We start from the raw sequence: 20,051 nt of genomic DNA on the forward strand, positions 1-20,051 counted from the left end.
GCAACACTCGAGAAATCGAGGGCAAACAAAGGCGATTGATTTCGTGTTGATGACATGCCGATGCCACACGCAACAGCTGTCCTTTGGGAGTTCTAAACCCTCATTCCCCCAAAAAGAAAACCCAAAAACGCACATCTCTCCCTTGAGCGGACAACATACGGACAAGCGGACACGGACACACAAACACGGTTATGGCCACGACATTCGTGTTGGTGTCTGACAGCTGACATTTGTCAAACGCTTAACAAAATTTGTCATATGCCATACGTGTTTCATTCCACACCATTCCGCATCGTTTCATTTCGCTGCGTTCCATTTCGCCTGCCTAATGTCCTGTCCTTTCCCAAAATCTGTGGGTTTGGGGCAATCTGGACTACTTTTATGCAAATCACTTGACAAACTGTCGCCGCCATGAACGCCGATGAGTGACAGTTGTTGAATAAACAGGGGTAGCCAAAGGGAAAGGGAAACAAGGGGCAGTTGGTGGTAACAGGGTTGTGGACAGCTAGGGAGGGGTGATATGGGGTGATCCCGGTTCGAGTTGATGACAAATGCATGTGTTGACAAAACGAACGGACGGGGGCAGTGCTGCTTGGGAATTTTGATTTATAGTCCGATGTGCATAATTAATGTGCAAATGATAGGCATACATCAAAACCCCCACAAACACAGCTCACATCAGCACGCCCACGAAAGAGCGAGAGAGAGATAGATCCTACACTGAGGGTAGAATCGCCTTGAAATTAAGAAAATCTCTATAGAATTTATTTATATTACAATTTATTACACTATTGCAATACAAATAAATATAACTTGATGTATTTAATATATAAATAGTAACCTTAACCTTAAATATTTTAAAAAATTCAGCAAAGTTTAGAAAATATCTCTCACTTCTCGTAAATGAAAATATATTATTTATTTCTAATTTCACCATTCGCACTACACTTTGCAAATAACTAGTACAAATGAATCAATTTCCCAAATTCACGGCCTTACTTGCATACTATTTTGCCGAGTGTAGTAGAGAGAAACCCACGTTCGAAATTGGGGACCCATTTGATTGCTCTTCTCCATGCATATTTTGATTGCCTACTTATTTTCATATCTCTTTCCCACACCCCCCAAAACAAATCCAAAAATCGCAGAGCGTCGATTCGGATGTGGGCTCCCTGAACATGAACTCCACGGAGAACGAGGTGCCCGAGGTGGAGTCCTCCAGCGAGATCCTCATCGACGACCACAAGCCGAGTCACTCGAACGACGAGAGCTGGACGGATGTGAATCTCAACGAGGATGCAGCCGTCCAGGCGGCCAGTGCCGGCATGGTTGTGGGTCTAGTGGATAATGGTGGCAATGCCATAAGCGACAAGCAACAGCAGCAGCAGCAACAGCAACAGCAGCAGCAACATGGATCCCTTGGTCACTCGGAACGGGGTGATAAGCCCGATTCGGAGATCTCGGTGGTCCGCGTGCCCGATGGTTATCCCAGTGCCGGGGTAGCCAATCCGGGAGGACAGGTGGGTCAGGTGGGGCCGCCCAGCCAGCGTCCGCGTCCCGAGGAGCTGCCCATGAAGCCGCCCGCTCTGGTGGCCCAACTACCGCTGACGACTCCCTCGCGCGAGGCGAGTCTCACCCAGAAACTGGAGATTGCCTTGGGCCCAGTGTGTCCCCTGCTGCGCGAGATCATGGTGGACTTTGCCCCGTTCCTGTCCAAGACCCTCGTCGGTTCCCACGGCCAGGAGCTGCTGATGGAGGGCAAGGGACTGACCACATTCAAGAACTCCCATTCGGTGGTTGAGCTGGTGATGCTGCTGTGCTCGCAGGAGTGGCAGAACAGCCTGCAGAAGCACGCCGGCCTGGCCTTCATCGAGCTGATCAACGAGGGTCGCCTGCTCTCGCACGCCATGAAGGATCACATTGTGCGAGTGGCCAACGAGGCGGAGTTCATACTGAACAGGATGCGAGCGGATGATGTGCTCAAACATGCCGATTTCGAGTCGCAGTGCGCCCAAACGCTCTTGGAGCGACGCGAGGAGGAGCGGATGTGCGATCACCTGATCACCGCCGCCCGGCGAAGGGACAATGTGATTGCCAGCCGGCTGCTGGAGAAGGTGCGGAACATAATGTGCAATCGCCATGGGGCCTGGGGTGATTCTAGTAGTAGTTTGAGTACCACTGGTGGCGGTGCAATTGTGGGTGCTGTGCAGAAGAGTCCCTACTGGAAGCTGGATGCCTGGGAGGATGATGCACGTCGTCGGAAGAGGATGGTGCAGAATCCCCGGGGATCCTCGCATCCACAGGCCACGCTGAAAGCGGCCCTGGAGAACGGAGGACCCGAAGATGCCATCCTGCAGACACGCGACGAGTTCCACACCCAGATTGCCGTCTCGCGAGCGCATCCTTCGTCGAATCAGCACAATGGCGAGCTGCTCGATGATGCCGAGCTGCTGATCGAGGATCGGGAATTGGATTTGGATCTCACTGGCCCCGTGAACATCAGCACCAAGGCGCGGCTGATAGCTCCCGGTTTGGTGGCACCCGGCACCGTTTCGATCACCAGCACAGAGATGTTCTTCGAGGTGGACGAGGAGCACCCGGAGTTCCAGAAGATCGACGGCGAGGTGCTCAAGTACTGCGATCATTTGCACGGCAAGTGGTACTTCTCCGAGGTGAGGGCCATCTTCTCGCGACGCTATCTCCTGCAGAACGTTGCCCTGGAGATCTTCCTGGCCAGTCGCACCTCGATCCTGTTCGCCTTTCCCGACCAGCACACCGTGAAGAAGGTGATCAAGGCGCTGCCCCGCGTGGGCGTGGGCATTAAGTATGGGATTCCGCAGACGCGTCGCGCCTCCATGATGTCGCCACGTCAGCTGATGCGCAACTCCAACATGACGCAGAAGTGGCAGCGTCGCGAGATCAGCAACTTTGAGTATCTCATGTTCCTCAACACGATCGCCGGACGGACGTACAACGATTTGAATCAGTATCCCATCTTTCCGTGGGTGCTGACCAACTACGAGTCGAAGGATTTGGATCTCAGTCTGCCCTCGAACTATAGGGATTTATCCAAGCCCATTGGGGCGTTGAATCCCTCGAGGAGGGCGTACTTTGAGGAGCGCTACGAGAGCTGGGACAGCGATACCATACCGCCCTTCCACTACGGCACTCACTACTCGACGGCCGCCTTCACCCTCAATTGGTTGGTGCGCGTGGAGCCCTTCACCACCATGTTCCTGGCCCTGCAGGGCGGCAAGTTCGATTATCCCGATAGGCTTTTCAGCTCGGTGTCGCTTTCGTGGAAGAACTGCCAGCGGGATACGTCGGACGTGAAGGAGCTAATACCCGAGTGGTACTTCCTGCCCGAGATGTTCTACAATGCGTCGGGCTATCGGCTGGGCCATCGCGAAGATGGCGCTTTGGTCGACGACATTGAACTGCCGCCGTGGGCCAAGAGTCCCGAGGAGTTCGTGCGCATCAATCGCATGGCCCTCGAGTCGGAGTTCGTGTCCTGCCAGCTGCACCAGTGGATCGACCTGATCTTCGGCTACAAGCAGCGCGGCCCCGAGGCCATCCGGGCCACCAATGTGTTCTACTATCTGACCTACGAGGGCAGCGTCGACCTGGACGGCGTCCTGGATCCCGTGATGCGCGAGGCCGTCGAGAATCAAATACGCAACTTTGGCCAGACGCCCAGCCAGCTGCTGATGGAACCGCATCCGCCGCGCAGCTCGGCCATGCATTTGTCCCCGATGATGTTCAGTGCGATGCCCGAGGATCTGTGCCAGATGCTCAAGTTCTACCAGAACTCTCCGGTCATCCACATCTCGGCCAACACGTATCCGCAGCTGTCGCTGCCCTCGGTGGTCACCGTGACCGCGGGCCACCAGTTCGCGGTGAACCGGTGGAACTGCAACTACACCGCCTCCGTCCAGAGTCCCAGCTACGCCGAGTCGCCGCAGTCGCCGGGATCCAACCAGCCGCTGACCATCGATCCGGTTCTGGGTGAGTTTTTATAGGGATATATATACTATACTATATACTATACTGTATATTGTGGTATATACTACACTGTATACTATACTTTATATTGTAAACTATATTATATAATATACTATATACTATAATGTATACTGTATACTATACTATATACTATATTTTAGACTATACTATCTCTGAATAACTATTTTGTTCTATTTAACTTTCCCCCCTTTCTATATAGCTGTCCATGGCACCAACAATAACAGCAATGCAGTCAGCCGGCGGCACTTGGGTGATAATTTCAGCCAAATGCTCAAGATCCGATCGAACTGCTTTGTCACCACGGTGGACAGTCGGTTCCTAATCGCCTGCGGATTCTGGGACAACAGTTTCCGGGTCTTTGCCACCGAAACAGGTAAGTCTTATTATGAAATATATATTCTGTCTCGATTTTATTTAAAAACTTGTGACATCTTTAAAAGCAACATGCCACATGCCAAAATCAACTTTATTTTAATAGAAACAAAATACAAAATTAATTTATTAAATTTAATACTTGCATATTTGCAAGAATTTTTATAATAATTATAAATTATATGCCAGCAATGCTAAAATTAGTTTTGATACAAGCTTAAAAGGAAATAAAAACCAATTTCAACAATAATATCAATCAGAGAGTTTGAGGACTTTATTCAAGTTTAATTTAATTGAAGATAAAACTAAAGCAATTTAATATTTTTTCGTAATAATTAATTTTCCCAGTCCGATTTTGTAAATTGTAAAAATAATTAAGTATTGGAAATTGTAAAAAATATAAAATATCCATAGCTCTACTTAAAGCACCCTCCTTATCACACCCAAATCGTTTATATTTCTACCATCTTTTCCACCTCCAGCGAAAATCGTGCAAATTGTGTTCGGGCACTTTGGCGTGGTGACGTGCATGGCCCGTTCCGAGTGCAACATCACCTCGGACTGCTACATCGCCTCCGGATCGGCGGACTGCACGGTGCTCCTGTGGCACTGGAACGCCCGCACCCAGAGCATCGTGGGCGAGGGCGATGTGCCCACTCCTCGGGCCACCTTAACTGGTCACGAGCAGGCGGTGACCTCGGTGGTGATCAGTGCCGAGTTGGGTCTGGTTGTCTCCGGATCTTCAAGTGAGTTTCTATCTCTTTGGGGGATTTCGGGGAAGAACGGCAGCTTATGGGTAAACCTTAAACTCTCTCCACAGATGGACCCGTACTGATCCACACCACTTTCGGCGACCTCCTGCGCTCGCTGGATCCGCCGGCGGAGTTCCACTCCCCGGAGCTAATCACCATGTCCCGCGAGGGCTTCATTGTCATTAACTACGACAAGGGCAATGTGGCCGCCTACACCATCAATGGCAAGAAGCTGCGCCACGAGACGCACAACGACAATCTGCAGGTGGGTTCTTCACCAGTACATACTACCTATATATACACCCAAAAAAAATAGTTATAGAAACGAAACTATTGTTACGTGAATTCTACACTATTGAGTGTCAAATGTGCATTAATAAGATGAGTTTTAAATAAATACTTTTAAAAGTATTAAATTAAACTTTCGGTATAGAAATGAAACTAGAAAATATTAATATTAATAATATTTCATATGAAATTAATACTATTGAGTATAGAATTTGAATTATTTAATTATTTGATTTTTTTTTTGGGTCTACTTTATATTTTATTTTGGTTACTTCTTTTACATCAAAATAAATAATTTCATAATTATATATTAATTTTTTATTTTTTTCTTAATTACAGTGCATGCTGCTGTCGCGCGATGGTGAATACCTGATGACCGCCGGCGATCGCGGCATCGTGGAGGTGTGGCGCACCTTCAACCTAGCACCACTTTATGCCTTCCCCGCCTGCAACGCGGGCATCCGATCCTTGGCCCTCACCCACGATCAGAAGTAAGTCGAAAACTAGCTTATATACCTATAATTCCGAAAAATTCAACAATAGATAGATACCTTTAAAATTTAATTAAGTGATTTTACCTTCAATTTAACTATTTTATTTAATGATGGGAAAATTTAAAAAGTATTTTAAAGTAACTAAATAAATTTTAATAAATCAGTTTCAAGGACTTATACGTATATTCAGTACATATTCCAGGATATTTATTTGGTTTTATACCTCTAGTATTTTCTTTTTCCCTAGAATTATATTTTGCCCTCATTTTTAACCGTTGTTTCTCTGTCGCTCTTCCATCTATCTTCTTTATCTGACAGATACCTTCTGGCCGGCCTCTCGACGGGCTCGATCATAGTATTCCACATCGACTTCAATCGCTGGCACCACGAGTACCAGCAGCGCTACTAAGTTTGGGAACTTGGACATTCCAACCACCAGCGACTCGCCAGTTAACAGAGGCCAAGGAAACGGAAGCGGAAACTGAAACCGAAAACCGGAAATAAAATATGAAAACGATCGCAAAGCAACTACGAAGTACTTAAAAAACGGCGGCAAGGAGTGAAGATCGGTTTTTTTCTATATAGACCTTTACAACTCTAGGCTAATAAGCGAAACTATGTTTTTTTTTTGTCTAGTATTAATTGTGCATTAGTGTGTGTTTGGCAAACGAAAGCCAGTCAAAAAAAAAAGAAAAGGTAACAAACAAAAAAAAAGAGAACGGAACAGAACAGAAGATGAGAACATTTTTTTTACTAGTATTAACGAAATGTATGTTAAGTTATGGCAAAATGGAGGAGGGCAGAAGCAAATGCAAGAGGTTGAGATGCGAAGGGAGAAGGAGAAAGCGACGGTGGAGAAATGGAGAAAGGAAAGGAGAAAGAGAAAGCTGGCGGCTTAAGTAAGTAGTTGAAATAAGACAAATGAAACGTTAGTGTTTATAAAACGCAATAAGCAGTTAATAAATCTAAAAATAAATTAAAACCTAAAGCTAATTTCACATGCATTATAATACCAACGTAGCAAAAGTTCTCATAAAAATTTAAACAAACAAAAAACGCTGCGCAACGCAAATGAAGGGAGAAAATAATGAAGAAACTAAAGCGGCCAAAACGGAGAAAATGGTAGAGAAAGTAGAGAGAGAAAGCCAATTTTTAATTATAGCGTTAGTTCTTTGTGACAAAAACACACTCCACACTCTCTACACACACACACTTAAACAAGGTAACCAAGCAAGGACAATGCCAAGGCAATAAAGCTGATAAATAGAGGGGAAAGGAAACAAGAGAGAGACAGAGCAGGAAACGGAAGTGAAGCGAGGAGCGGATACGAGATATTTTAGTACACACACGCATATGTATTTGTAGCTAAACTAACACTCAACTTAACTCCCAAAAAACAACGCTAACTAAAATCTAAACAACTAAATTATCAACACTGCTATGGGCCACAGAAAATAATAAATAAATAAAGAAGAGCATATATGAAATGGCATTTTATATATATACAATACACATGCATATATCCGCCCACGGAAGCGGAATATGCAGAACTTATTCAAGCGAAAGGCGACGATTTCGTTTCTCGTTTTTCGTTCTCGTTCCACAAATATCACGCATACGCCATGCTGCACCGCCCGCTAATTTCGAAACGAGAGCGAAAGTAAAAGCAAGTAAAAACAATCGATATAAAAATATAGTCTATACATATATTAATTTTTTTATTCTCTTTAATTGTTTGTTCTTTGTACTTTTTTTTTTTAGCCATATTTGTTAGGTAAAAGTGAGAAAATTTTCGATTGCGTCCAAAATTAGCCTACTTACCCCCAACGTCAAAGACCCCGCAAAATAACGAATTGGCTTCCCCGAAACAAAACCAATCAAAGTACGTCCAGGATGAGGTGTTTTATATATTGTTGACCGCAGACTCTGCCTTTGATTTTTCCAAGCGATTCGCAAACCAAAACAAAACAATCCATCCATGGCGCACCACTCTGGCACTTACCGATTAGATTTGTATATAAGAACGAGAGCTAAGGCAATTACTATAACCATACTTCAAGTATATATAGAGTTTATGGCTAGAAACGAACACATTCGGTTGTAAAAGCGCAAAGGCGATACAAATTGAATCGAGTCCAGCTGAAAGAAACCCTCCCCCAAATGAAATTGGAACCCATAGGTATCGTAGAAGTATATGTTGTGCAAATCTAATGTTGTGTCTTGTCCGATTTGATCTTGGGATCAGCGAAAATAACATAAGTCAGTTGATTTTCGATTTATTCTTATCCTTTCCGGTGTGCTTAATAAACCCCATCACTTAAAACACAAACTTGATTCGCTTTAATTACGGACTCGATTTTCCACTCTCTGTGTGTACATATTTAAGAAGCATTATGCAAATAACAGCTAGAACGACATACAAAAAAAAGAAAAAGAATAACAAGAACCCAGGCAAATACAAAAATTAAATAAACATTTATTGATAATCCGCGCGAAAGGCAAATATTTCATTTAAAGTCCTTATCGTTTCATTTTGTGTCCTTGAGAGTTGATTAAATACCGGGGCGAAGCGAAGGCGACGAAAAAATTTACTACTATTAGTAATTTAAATGTTGTACATAAATCCATGGAGAACTGTCCTAAGGGTAAAGTATTTTTAAAGCCCAGTACGAAAGCCGGAAACTAAGCATTTGAACGGAAAAGAAGAAAAGAAATAGGAATTCAAATCAAATCAAATTAAAGGAAACGCAATGAAGCGAAAGCGGAAAACTTGAACTCGATGAAAAAGTCGAGTCGAGTCGAGTGGAGTCGGCGGAAAACTCGCACTCTGAGCAGTAACTACAAATTTTTTTTTGTGCGCACAGCCGTGTGTATCTATATATGATATGGGATAAAAAGTTTAGCTATTAACTGAAAGGATACCGAATACTTGAATATTAACTGCGGACGCCAACAATTTTTAATTACGCACTTTTTATAGAACTTAGCGAGAACGAAAAATAAAAGGAAAAAAGTTGGAGACGGTAGACGTATTAAATATAACATAAATATAAATATAAATAAATTACATAACGTTTTTATTAACAACAAAGACAACAAACAACAAAAATGGCTGACAATTTTAAATTTATACAAAACGAAAACTTCACAAAAAGTCAAGTTATAAATGAAGGAAAAATACAACAAAAAAATAAAGCAAACAAAAAATATTTAAGAATTTACTCATGCACGGGCAAGAATTATTTCATATAATTATTTACACAGGCGGAAGAAGTCATTTTAAAATTAGTGAATAAACCCGAAAATCGCAGGCAAAGTTAAAGATACACACACACATACACTCACACACAATCGAAATCGAAATATATATAGATATACATGTGTATATATATTTTGTCAACATTGTTAAATAGCAGACTAACAAACAAATGAGAGCCAAAAAACAACAATTTAATCTATTCAGCAGCAGCAGCAAAAGCAAAAGACAGCAAAATACGAAATACAAATTACTAATAACAAATTACAAAATACAAAATGCAAAATACATAAAGAGATAAAGCTACGAATAAATGTTCATTAATAAATATTGCTAAACAAAACCATTTATATATATAGATATATAAAAATAAAAGAATATTTTTTTTTGCAAAATGCGTGCATTGAAATTGATAAAAGCAAGCGAAAATTTAACACATTAAATAATAAACAAAGGCGGGGAAAGATAAAGCGAAATGCGAAATGCAAAAAGCGATGAAGCGGCAGAAAAGAGGGGTCAAAAGGTTAGCTAGCGAGGGGCGAAGGGCAAACAATTTATGCATATTAAAATTAAATTTAAAATACGCTACAATTCTAACAAAATAAGTTTACACACACGGACACACACACAGCGCATTCCCCCTATAAAAAATAAACAAACCATACACAACTAATAATTACACATAAAATGGATTAAATTGCATGGAAGTAATTAAAGGTCGCGCGTTGAAAAAGCGTTGAAGAAAAATTTCAAATTAAATTTAAGCTACAAATTTAACAAGCGAAAGTGAGCAAGCATTAAAAGTAACAACAAAAACCGAAACAGAAAATTATTATGTTCAATAAAGAAAAACAAAAATGCAAAGGAAAAACGAAAGAGTAAAAAATACAAAATAAAACCGAACAAAAACAATGAAATCTTACAAAAAAAAAACCAAATGGCGAATTTATTTTCTATTTTAGTGGGGGAAAGTCAATTCATCTTAGCCGAAAATCCTCTTTTTCAGCTGTGACCTGGTTTTGCCATTTCTGCTGGCTTGCAATAATTTCATTTTCCCAACAATTGAGCAGCCAGAAAGGAAAATCCCAGTCAGCCACCAAAAAGGGAAAAAACAGAAAAATGGAAAAGCGAGACAACAATTCCATGGGCTAAGCAATTAAAGCGCCGCGTTCGCGTTGCATGGCTCTCGTTTTTGCACGCTCCAATTGGGTTTCCAGTTGCAATTGCAGGGAAAAGCAGGAAAGCAGAAAAGTCGGGGCGGGAAAGTCGGCAGAGAAAAAGAAAAGGTGAGTGCCAGGCGCTAAGGACAACTTTTGGGGGCAGCTGTCTAAACACGGAAAATGCATCAAATTGCAAAGGCAGCGGCATCTACGTTGTCATCAAAAGTCATATCTCTTTCATATTATTCCAGTTGCCACCCGTCCCCCTCCACTGTGAGTTTTCTGGAGCGTGTAATATCCGTTTCCTGCATTTCCGGTTGCAGGCAGGCAGCAGCAGCAACAAGAACAACAAGGACTAAAAGGACACAGGACGAAGTAGCAGCGGGAGTTGCCTGAAAATTGCTAGCGGAAATGCTGCAAAATTAACGAGCAACGCGGTTTGAGAGGCAGCACCGCCATCCCAGCATCGCAGGCATCCCAGAATCCAGGTGGCAGTCAACAGGCAGACGCCTCCATTTACTATTTGCCAGGACTAAAAACCCGGACTAAAACCGAGACCAAGCCAAAGTAAATGCAAACAATTTCTCACCCGCCACCACTGAATGTGTGTACTTTTTCTATACCCTGCTGCCAAGCGAATCATAATTTTATACGATAGTTTGCATCACGAGATTAAGGTGGTCCTTTAAATATAATATTTACTACCAACATATTTAATGAAATAAAATACCCCAACTGTAAAACATTGCTTTTATTTTTTACTTTCGAGTTTGCATTTGCAAAATGTACATATGCTAAGATATTATCCATAAATCCAAGAGTATAACGATTCTCGTTTTTCCGCAACACCTTGCTATGATATTTTTTTTTTTGCACGTTCTTCTCACTTTCTTTCTTGGGTTTTGCTCGCTCCACAAAATGCAAATTTTCCCCTTGGCAAAAATGTGGGCGTGGCTGGGCGGTGGGCGGCCGTCCAGCTTCGGCACCAGCAATGACATAAAGCAGCCAAGTGGCAGCAACAGCGCTAACAACGTCCTGGAGTCATCATCACCATCGCCATCGCCATCATCATCTCATCTCGTCCTCTGCATCTGGGCTTTAAATCAACACACACAAAAAGCTAGAGAAGAAGCAAACTGAATTTGGATTCGGATAGAGATGGAGATAGATACAAAAAAAGGGACGCAAATAGAGCGAGGGAAAATGTTGCAGGACAGGACAGGACGGGACAGTTAAGGGCAAATAAAGCATATAAAATTAATGAGCTCGTCACGTTTTGCGTATGGCCAACCGGTTCGGGGTCACCTTAATTATGGCCACAATTAACAGTCGCTTCACCGAGGGAAAGAGACAGACGAGAGAAGGACAGCAGGTGTTGTATCCTCGCTATATGGCTGTATAGTATATCTCTAGCTCTGCGTCTCTGTCTGTGTGTAATCTCATTACAAATTCAAATGCCCTGCATCAGCTGCCAGTCCACCTAGTCCACCGACTCAACCACTGAGCCACCGAGCCACCGAACCACCCATCCATCCAACCACCCAACCACCCCTTTTTGGCTGGCCAGCACTTGACGGTGTCCGCCTGGCAAATGTTTCAGACCACGTTGTCACTCAATTATGTGCCATGTGCGCAGAGCGTAGCATACTTTTCAGCACCACCCACCTGCACCACCAACGCCCACCCAAACCACATGGCACAGGGGGGCCGCCAAAGGAGAGGGGAGAGCTACAACTGACCAGGTGACATAAATTCAAAAGGATTTGGTGCCCACCAAAAACACCAGTGGATTGTGGAAGGCTGCGGATCCTCTGCGCCTAGAGATACCTTTCAGAAATGTGAGACAGTTTAATCGGGGACCGCGCCCTTTCTCTTTTGAAAGTACTAATGAAAATTACTTTAATTTAAAATATATTATTTATTTAATTTCAATGGGATTAGTTAACATATTAATATTATTTCTGCTAATACCATCGAATATAATTAATTTGTCAAAAAGCTTAGCTGGCTTTGTTTTGTTTATCCCAGTGGCGAATCTAGGATTTTAATGTGGAGGTGATATTTGATAATAAAATAATAAAAAATAAAATTTTCGCCAATTTTGAATTTTTTTTATAAGGGGGTACCCCATGATTTTTTGCGAAAAATTAAAAATAATTAAAATGTCAAGGTTTAAATGCCAATCGTTAGGAAATTTAATATCGAGTTCAGAAAGGTATGACAATCCATACTTTGAATCAGTATTTGCTTTGTTATAGCGAAAAAACTGCAACGTTTTAGCGAAAAAACGGGTTTGGTTTTTTTTTGGAAATTCGCGATTTCAGTTTTTGACAAAAATTGGAATTTTTTCTTTTGGTTTTTTTGCTGTAACTTGGCCAAAAATGGTCCTACACCAAAAATTCATACTGTTTTGAACAGATAACAAAATTTGCTATAAATCCATAAAACTTTCCGTGTAATTTTGGAAAAATAAAATTTTCGCCAATTTTTAATTTTTTTATAAGGGGGTACCCCATGATTTTTTGCGAAAAATTAAAAATGAATAAATTGTCAAGGTTTAAATGCCAATCGTTAGGAAATTTAACAACGAGTTCAGAAAGGTATGACAATCCATACTTTGAATCAGTATTTGCTTTGTTATAGCGAAAAAACTGCAACGTTTTAGCGAAAAAACGGGTTTGGTTTTTTTTTGGAAATTCGCGATTTCAGTTTTTGACAAAAATTGGAATTTTTTCTTTTGGTTTTTTTGCTGTAACTTGGCCAAAAATGGTCCTACACCAAAAATTCATACTGTTTTGAACAGATAACAAAATTTGCTATAAATCCATAAAACTTTCCGTGTAATTTTGGAAAAATAAAATTTTCGCCAATTTTTAATTTTTTTATAAGGGGGTACCCCATGATTTTTTGCGAAAAATTAAAAATAATTAAAATGTCAAGGTTTAAATGCCAATCGTTAGGAAATTTAACAACGAGTTCAGAAAGGTATGACAATCCATACTTTGAATCAGTATTTGCTTTGTTATAGCGAAAAAACTGCAACGTTTTAGCGAAAAAACGGGTTTGGTTTTTTTTTGGAAATTCGCGATTTCAGTTTTTGACAAAAATTGGAATTTTTTCTTTTGGTTTTTTTGCTGTAACTTGGCCAAAAATGGTCCTACACCAAAAATTCATACTGTTTTGAACAGATAACAAAATTTGCTATAAATCCATAAAACTTTCCGTGTAATTTTGGAAAAATAAAATTTTCGCCAATTTTTAATTTTTTTATAAGGGGGTACCCCATGATTTTTTGCGAAAAATTAAAAATGAATAAATTGTCAAGGTTTAAATGCCAATCGTTAGGAAATTTAACAACGAGTTCAGAAAGGTATGACAATCCATACTTTGAATCAGTATTTGCTTTGTTATAGCGAAAAAACTGCAACGTTTTAGCGAAAAAACGGGTTTGGTTTTTTTTTGGAAATTCGCGATTTCAGTTTTTGACAAAAATTGGAATTTTTTCTTTTGGTTTTTTGCTGTAACTTGGCCAAAAATGGTCCTACACCAAAAATTCATACTGTTTTGAACAGATAACAAAATTTGCTATAAATCCATAAAACTTTCCGTGTAATTTTGGAAAAATAAAATTTTCGCCAATTTTGAATTTTTTTTATAAGGGGGTACCCCATGATTTTTTGCGAAAAATTAAAAATAATTAAAATGTCAAGGTTTAAATGCCAATCGTTAGGAAATTTAATATCGAGTTCAGAAAGGTATGACAATCCATACTTTGAATCAGTATTTGCTTTGTTATAGCGAAAAAACTGCAACGTTTTAGCGAAAAAACGGGTTTGGTTTTTTTTTGGAAATTCGCGATTTCAGTTTTTGACAAAAATTGGAATTTTTTCTTTTGGTTTTTTTGCTGTAACTTGGCCAAAAATGGTCCTACACCAAAAATTCATACTGTTTTGAACAGATAACAAAATTTGCTATAAATCCATAAAACTTTCCGTGTAATTTTGGAAAAATAAAATTTTCGCCAATTTTTAATTTTTTTATAAGGGGGTACCCCATGATTTTTTGCGAAAAATTAAAAATGAATAAATTGTCAAGGTTTAAATGCCAATCGTTAGGAAATTTAACAACGAGTTCAGAAAGGTATGACAATCCATACTTTGAATCAGTATTTGCTTTGTTATAGCGAAAAAACTGCAACGTTTTAGCGAAAAAACGGGTTTGGTTTTTTTTTGGAAATTCGCGATTTCAGTTTTTGACAAAAATTGGAATTTTTTCTTTTGGTTTTTTTGCTGTAACTTGGCCAAAAATGGTCCTACACCAAAAATTCATACTGTTTTGAACAGATAACAAAATTTGCTATAAATCCATAAAACTTTCCGTGTAATTTTGGAAAAATAAAATTTTCGCCAATTTTTAATTTTTTTATAAGGGGGTACCCCATGATTTTTTGCGAAAAATTAAAAATGAATAAATTGTCAAGGTTTAAATGCCAATCGTTAGGAAATTTAACAACGAGTTCAGAAAGGTATGACAATCCATACTTTGAATCAGTATTTGCTTTGTTATAGCGAAAAAACTGCAACGTTTTAGCGAAAAAACGGGTTTGGTTTTTTTTTGGAAATTCGCGATTTCAGTTTTTGACAAAAATTGGAATTTTTTCTTTTGGTTTTTTTGCTGTAACTTGGCCAAAAATGGTCCTACACCAAAAATTCATACTGTTTTGAACAGATAACAAAATTTGCTATAAATCCATAAAACTTTCCGTGTAATTTTGGAAAAATAAAATTTTCGCCAATTTTTAATTTTTTTATAAGGGGGTACCCCATGATTTTTTGCGAAAAATTAAAAATGAATAAATTGTCAAGGTTTAAATGCCAATCGTTAGGAAATTTAACAACGAGTTCAGAAAGGTATGACAATCCATACTTTGAATCAGTATTTGCTTTGTTATAGCGAAAAAACTGCAACGTTTTAGCGAAAAAACGGGTTTGGTTTTTTTTTGGAAATTCGCGATTTCAGTTTTTGACAAAAATTGGAATTTTTTCTTTTGGTTTTTTGCTGTAACTTGGCCAAAAATGGTCCTACACCAAAAATTCATACTGTTTTGAACAGATAACAAAATTTGCTATAAATCCATAAAACTTTCCGTGTAATTTTGGAAAAATAAAATTTTCGCCAATTTTTAATTTTTTTATAAGGGGGTACCCCATGATTTTTTGCGAAAAATTAAAAATGAATAAATTGTCAAGGTTTAAATGCCAATCGTTAGGAAATTTAACAACGAGTTCAGAAAGGTATGACAATCCATACTTTGAATCAGTATTTGCTTTGTTATAGCGAAAAAACTGCAACGTTTTAGCGAAAAAACGGGTTTGGTTTTTTTTTGGAAATTCGCGATTTCAGTTTTTGACAAAAATTGGAATTTTTTCTTTTGGTTTTTTTGCTGTAACTTGGCCAAAAATGGTCCTACACCAAAAATTCATACTGTTTTGAACAGATAACAAAATTTGCTATAAATCCATAAAACTTTCCGTGTAATTTTGGAAAAATAAAATTTTCGCCAATTTTTAATTTTTTTATAAGGGGGTACCCCATGATTTTTTGCGAAAAATTAAAAATGAATAAATTGTCAAGGTTTAAATGCCAATCGTTAGGAAATTTAACAACGAGTTCAGAAAGGTATGACAATCCATACTTTGAATCAGTATTTGCTTTGTTATAGCGAAAAAACTGCAACGTTTTAGCGAAAAAACGGGTTTGGTTTTTTTTTGGAAATTCGCGATTTCAGTTTTTGACAAAAATTGGAATTTTTTCTTTTGGTTTTTTTGCTGTAACTTGGCCAAAAATGGTCCTACACCAAAAATTCATACTGTTTTGAACAGATAACAAAATTTGCTATAAATCCATAAAACTTTCCGTGTAATTTTGGAAAAATAAAATTTTCGCCAATTTTTAATTTTTTTATAAGGGGGTACCCCATGATTTTTTGCGAAAAATTAAAAATGAATAAATTGTCAAGGTTTAAATGCCAATCGTTAGGAAATTTAACAACGAGTTCAGAAAGGTATGACAATCCATACTTTGAATCAGTATTTGCTTTGTTATAGCGAAAAAACTGCAACGTTTTAGCGAAAAAACGGGTTTGGTTTTTTTTTGGAAATTCGCGATTTCAGTTTTTGACAAAAATTGGAATTTTTTCTTTTGGTTTTTTTGCTGTAACTTGGCCAAAAATGGTCCTACACCAAAAATTCATACTGTTTTGAACAGATAACAAAATTTGCTATAAATCCATAAAACTTTCCGTGTAATTTTGGAAAAATAAAATTTTCGCCAATTTTTAATTTTTTTATAAGGGGGTACCCCATGATTTTTTGCGAAAAATTAAAAATGAATAAATTGTCAAGGTTTAAATGCCAATCGTTAGGAAATTTAACAACGAGTTCAGAAAGGTATGACAATCCATACTTTGAATCAGTATTTGCTTTGTTATAGCGAAAAAACTGCAACGTTTTAGCGAAAAAACGGGTTTGGTTTTTTTTTGGAAATTCGCGATTTCAGTTTTTGACAAAAATTGGAATTTTTTCTTTTGGTTTTTTTGCTGTAACTTGGCCAAAAATGGTCCTACACCAAAAATTCATACTGTTTTGAACAGATAACAAAATTTGCTATAAATCCATAAAACTTTCCGTGTAATTTTGGAAAAATAAAATTTTCGCCAATTTTTAATTTTTTTATAAGGGGGTACCCCATGATTTTTTGCGAAAAATTAAAAATGAATAAATTGTCAAGGTTTAAATGCCAATCGTTAGGAAATTTAACAACGAGTTCAGAAAGGTATGACAATCCATACTTTGAATCAGTATTTGCTTTGTTATAGCGAAAAAACTGCAACGTTTTAGCGAAAAAACGGGTTTGGTTTTTTTTTGGAAATTCGCGATTTCAGTTTTTGACAAAAATTGGAATTTTTTCTTTTGGTTTTTTGCTGTAACTTGGCCAAAAATGGTCCTACACCAAAAATTCATACTGTTTTGAACAGATAACAAAATTTGCTATAAATCCATAAAACTTTCCGTGTAATTTTGGAAAAATAAAATTTTCGCCAATTTTGAATTTTTTTTATAAGGGGGTACCCCATGATTTTTTGCGAAAAATTAAAAATAATTAAAATGTCAAGGTTTAAATGCCAATCGTTAGGAAATTTAATATCGAGTTCAGAAAGGTATGACAATCCATACTTTGAATCAGTATTTGCTTTGTTATAGCGAAAAAACTGCAACGTTTTAGCGAAAAAACGGGTTTGGTTTTTTTTTGGAAATTCGCGATTTCAGTTTTTGACAAAAATTGGAATTTTTTCTTTTGGTTTTTTTGCTGTAACTTGGCCAAAAATGGTCCTACACCAAAAATTCATACTGTTTTGAACAGATAACAAAATTTGCTATAAATCCATAAAACTTTCCGTGTAATTTTGGAAAAATAAAATTTTCGCCAATTTTTAATTTTTTTATAAGGGGGTACCCCATGATTTTTTGCGAAAAATTAAAAATGAATAAATTGTCAAGGTTTAAATGCCAATCGTTAGGAAATTTAACAACGAGTTCAGAAAGGTATGACAATCCATACTTTGAATCAGTATTTGCTTTGTTATAGCGAAAAAACTGCAACGTTTTAGCGAAAAAACGGGTTTGGTTTTTTTTTGGAAATTCGCGATTTCAGTTTTTGACAAAAATTGGAATTTTTTCTTTTGGTTTTTTTGCTGTAACTTGGCCAAAAATGGTCCTACACCAAAAATTCATACTGTTTTGAACAGATAACAAAATTTGCTATAAATCCATAAAACTTTCCGTGTAATTTTGGAAAAATAAAATTTTCGCCAATTTTTAATTTTTTTATAAGGGGGTACCCCATGATTTTTTGCGAAAAATTAAAAATGAATAAATTGTCAAGGTTTAAATGCCAATCGTTAGGAAATTTAACAACGAGTTCAGAAAGGTATGACAATCCATACTTTGAATCAGTATTTGCTTTGTTATAGCGAAAAAACTGCAACGTTTTAGCGAAAAAACGGGTTTGGTTTTTTTTTGGAAATTCGCGATTTCAGTTTTTGACAAAAATTGGAATTTTTTCTTTTGGTTTTTTTGCTGTAACTTGGCCAAAAATGGTCCTACACCAAAAATTCATACTGTTTTGAACAGATAACAAAATTTGCTATAAATCCATAAAACTTTCCGTGTAATTTTGGAAAAATAAAATTTTCGCCAATTTTTAATTTTTTTATAAGGGGGTACCCCATGATTTTTTGCGAAAAATTAAAAATGAATAAATTGTCAAGGTTTAAATGCCAATCGTTAGGAAATTTAACAACGAGTTCAGAAAGGTATGACAATCCATACTTTGAATCAGTATTTGCTTTGTTATAGCGAAAAAACTGCAACGTTTTAGCGAAAAAACGGGTTTGGTTTTTTTTTGGAAATTCGCGATTTCAGTTTTTGACAAAAATTGGAATTTTTTCTTTTGGTTTTTTGCTGTAACTTGGCCAAAAATGGTCCTACACCAAAAATTCATACTGTTTTGAACAGATAACAAAATTTGCTATAAATCCATAAAACTTTCCGTGTAATTTTGGAAAAATAAAATTTTCGCCAATTTTTAATTTTTTTATAAGGGGGTACCCCATGATTTTTTGCGAAAAATTAAAAATGAATAAATTGTCAAGGTTTAAATGCCAATCGTTAGGAAATTTAACAACGAGTTCAGAAAGGTATGACAATCCATACTTTGAATCAGTATTTGCTTTGTTATAGCGAAAAAACTGCAACGTTTTAGCGAAAAAACGGGTTTGGTTTTTTTTTGGAAATTCGCGATTTCAGTTTTTGACAAAAATTGGAATTTTTTCTTTTGGTTTTTTTGCTTTAACTTGGCCAAAAATGGTCCTACACCAAAAATTCATACTGTTTTGAACAGATAACAAAATTTGCTATAAATCCATAAAACTTTCCGTGTAATTTTGGAAAAATAAAATTTTCGCCAATTTTTAATTTTTTTATAAGGGGGTACCCCATGATTTTTTGCGAAAAATTAAAAATGAATAAATTGTCAAGGTTTAAATGCCAATCGTTAGGAAATTTAACAACGAGTTCAGAAAGGTATGACAATCCATACTTTGAATCAGTATTTGCTTTGTTATAGCGAAAAAACTGCAACGTTTTAGCGAAAAAACGGGTTTGGTTTTTTTTTGGAAATTCGCGATTTCAGTTTTTGACAAAAATTGGAATTTTTTCTTTTGGTTTTTTTGCTGTAACTTGGCCAAAAATGGTCCTACACCAAAAATTCATACTGTTTTGAACAGATAACAAAATTTGCTATAAATCCATAAAACTTTCCGTGTAATTTTGGAAAAATAAAATTTTCGCCAATTTTTAATTTTTTTATAAGGGGGTACCCCATGATTTTTTGCGAAAAATTAAAAATGAATAAATTGTCAAGGTTTAAATGCCAATCGTTAGGAAATTTAACAACGAGTTCAGAAAGGTATGACAATCCATACTTTGAATCAGTATTTGCTTTGTTATAGCGAAAAAACTGCAACGTTTTAGCGAAAAAACGGGTTTGGTTTTTTTTTGGAAATTCGCGATTTCAGTTTTTGACAAAAATTGGAATTTTTTCTTTTGGTTTTTTTGCTGTAACTTGGCCAAAAATGGTCCTACAC

General features: G+C 37.9%; 1 protein-coding gene across 20 annotated transcripts in view; it reads left to right on the forward strand.

The window, feature by feature from the left end:
* The window catches only part of rg (A kinase anchor protein rugose), a 187,893-nt gene extending 178,035 nt beyond the window's left edge, over positions 1–9,858 (forward strand). For all 20 annotated transcript variants that reach the window (XM_044393575.2, XM_044393585.2, XM_070219271.1 and 17 more), the window contains 6 exons: positions 1,149–4,005; positions 4,223–4,396; positions 4,878–5,141; positions 5,216–5,412; positions 5,775–5,926; positions 6,248–9,858. In XM_044393575.2, coding sequence (XP_044249510.1) covers positions 1,149–4,005; positions 4,223–4,396; positions 4,878–5,141; positions 5,216–5,412; positions 5,775–5,926; positions 6,248–6,338 — 3,735 coding nt within the window. In that variant the 3' untranslated portion in view covers positions 6,339–9,858. The remainder of the gene's footprint in view (positions 1–1,148; positions 4,006–4,222; positions 4,397–4,877; positions 5,142–5,215; positions 5,413–5,774; positions 5,927–6,247) is intronic.
* Positions 9,859–20,051: the final 10,193 nt, after the last annotated feature.

Source organism: Drosophila takahashii, chromosome X (genome assembly GCF_030179915.1).
Source record: "Drosophila takahashii strain IR98-3 E-12201 chromosome X, DtakHiC1v2, whole genome shotgun sequence".
NCBI lineage: Eukaryota > Metazoa > Arthropoda > Insecta > Diptera > Drosophilidae > Drosophila > Drosophila takahashii.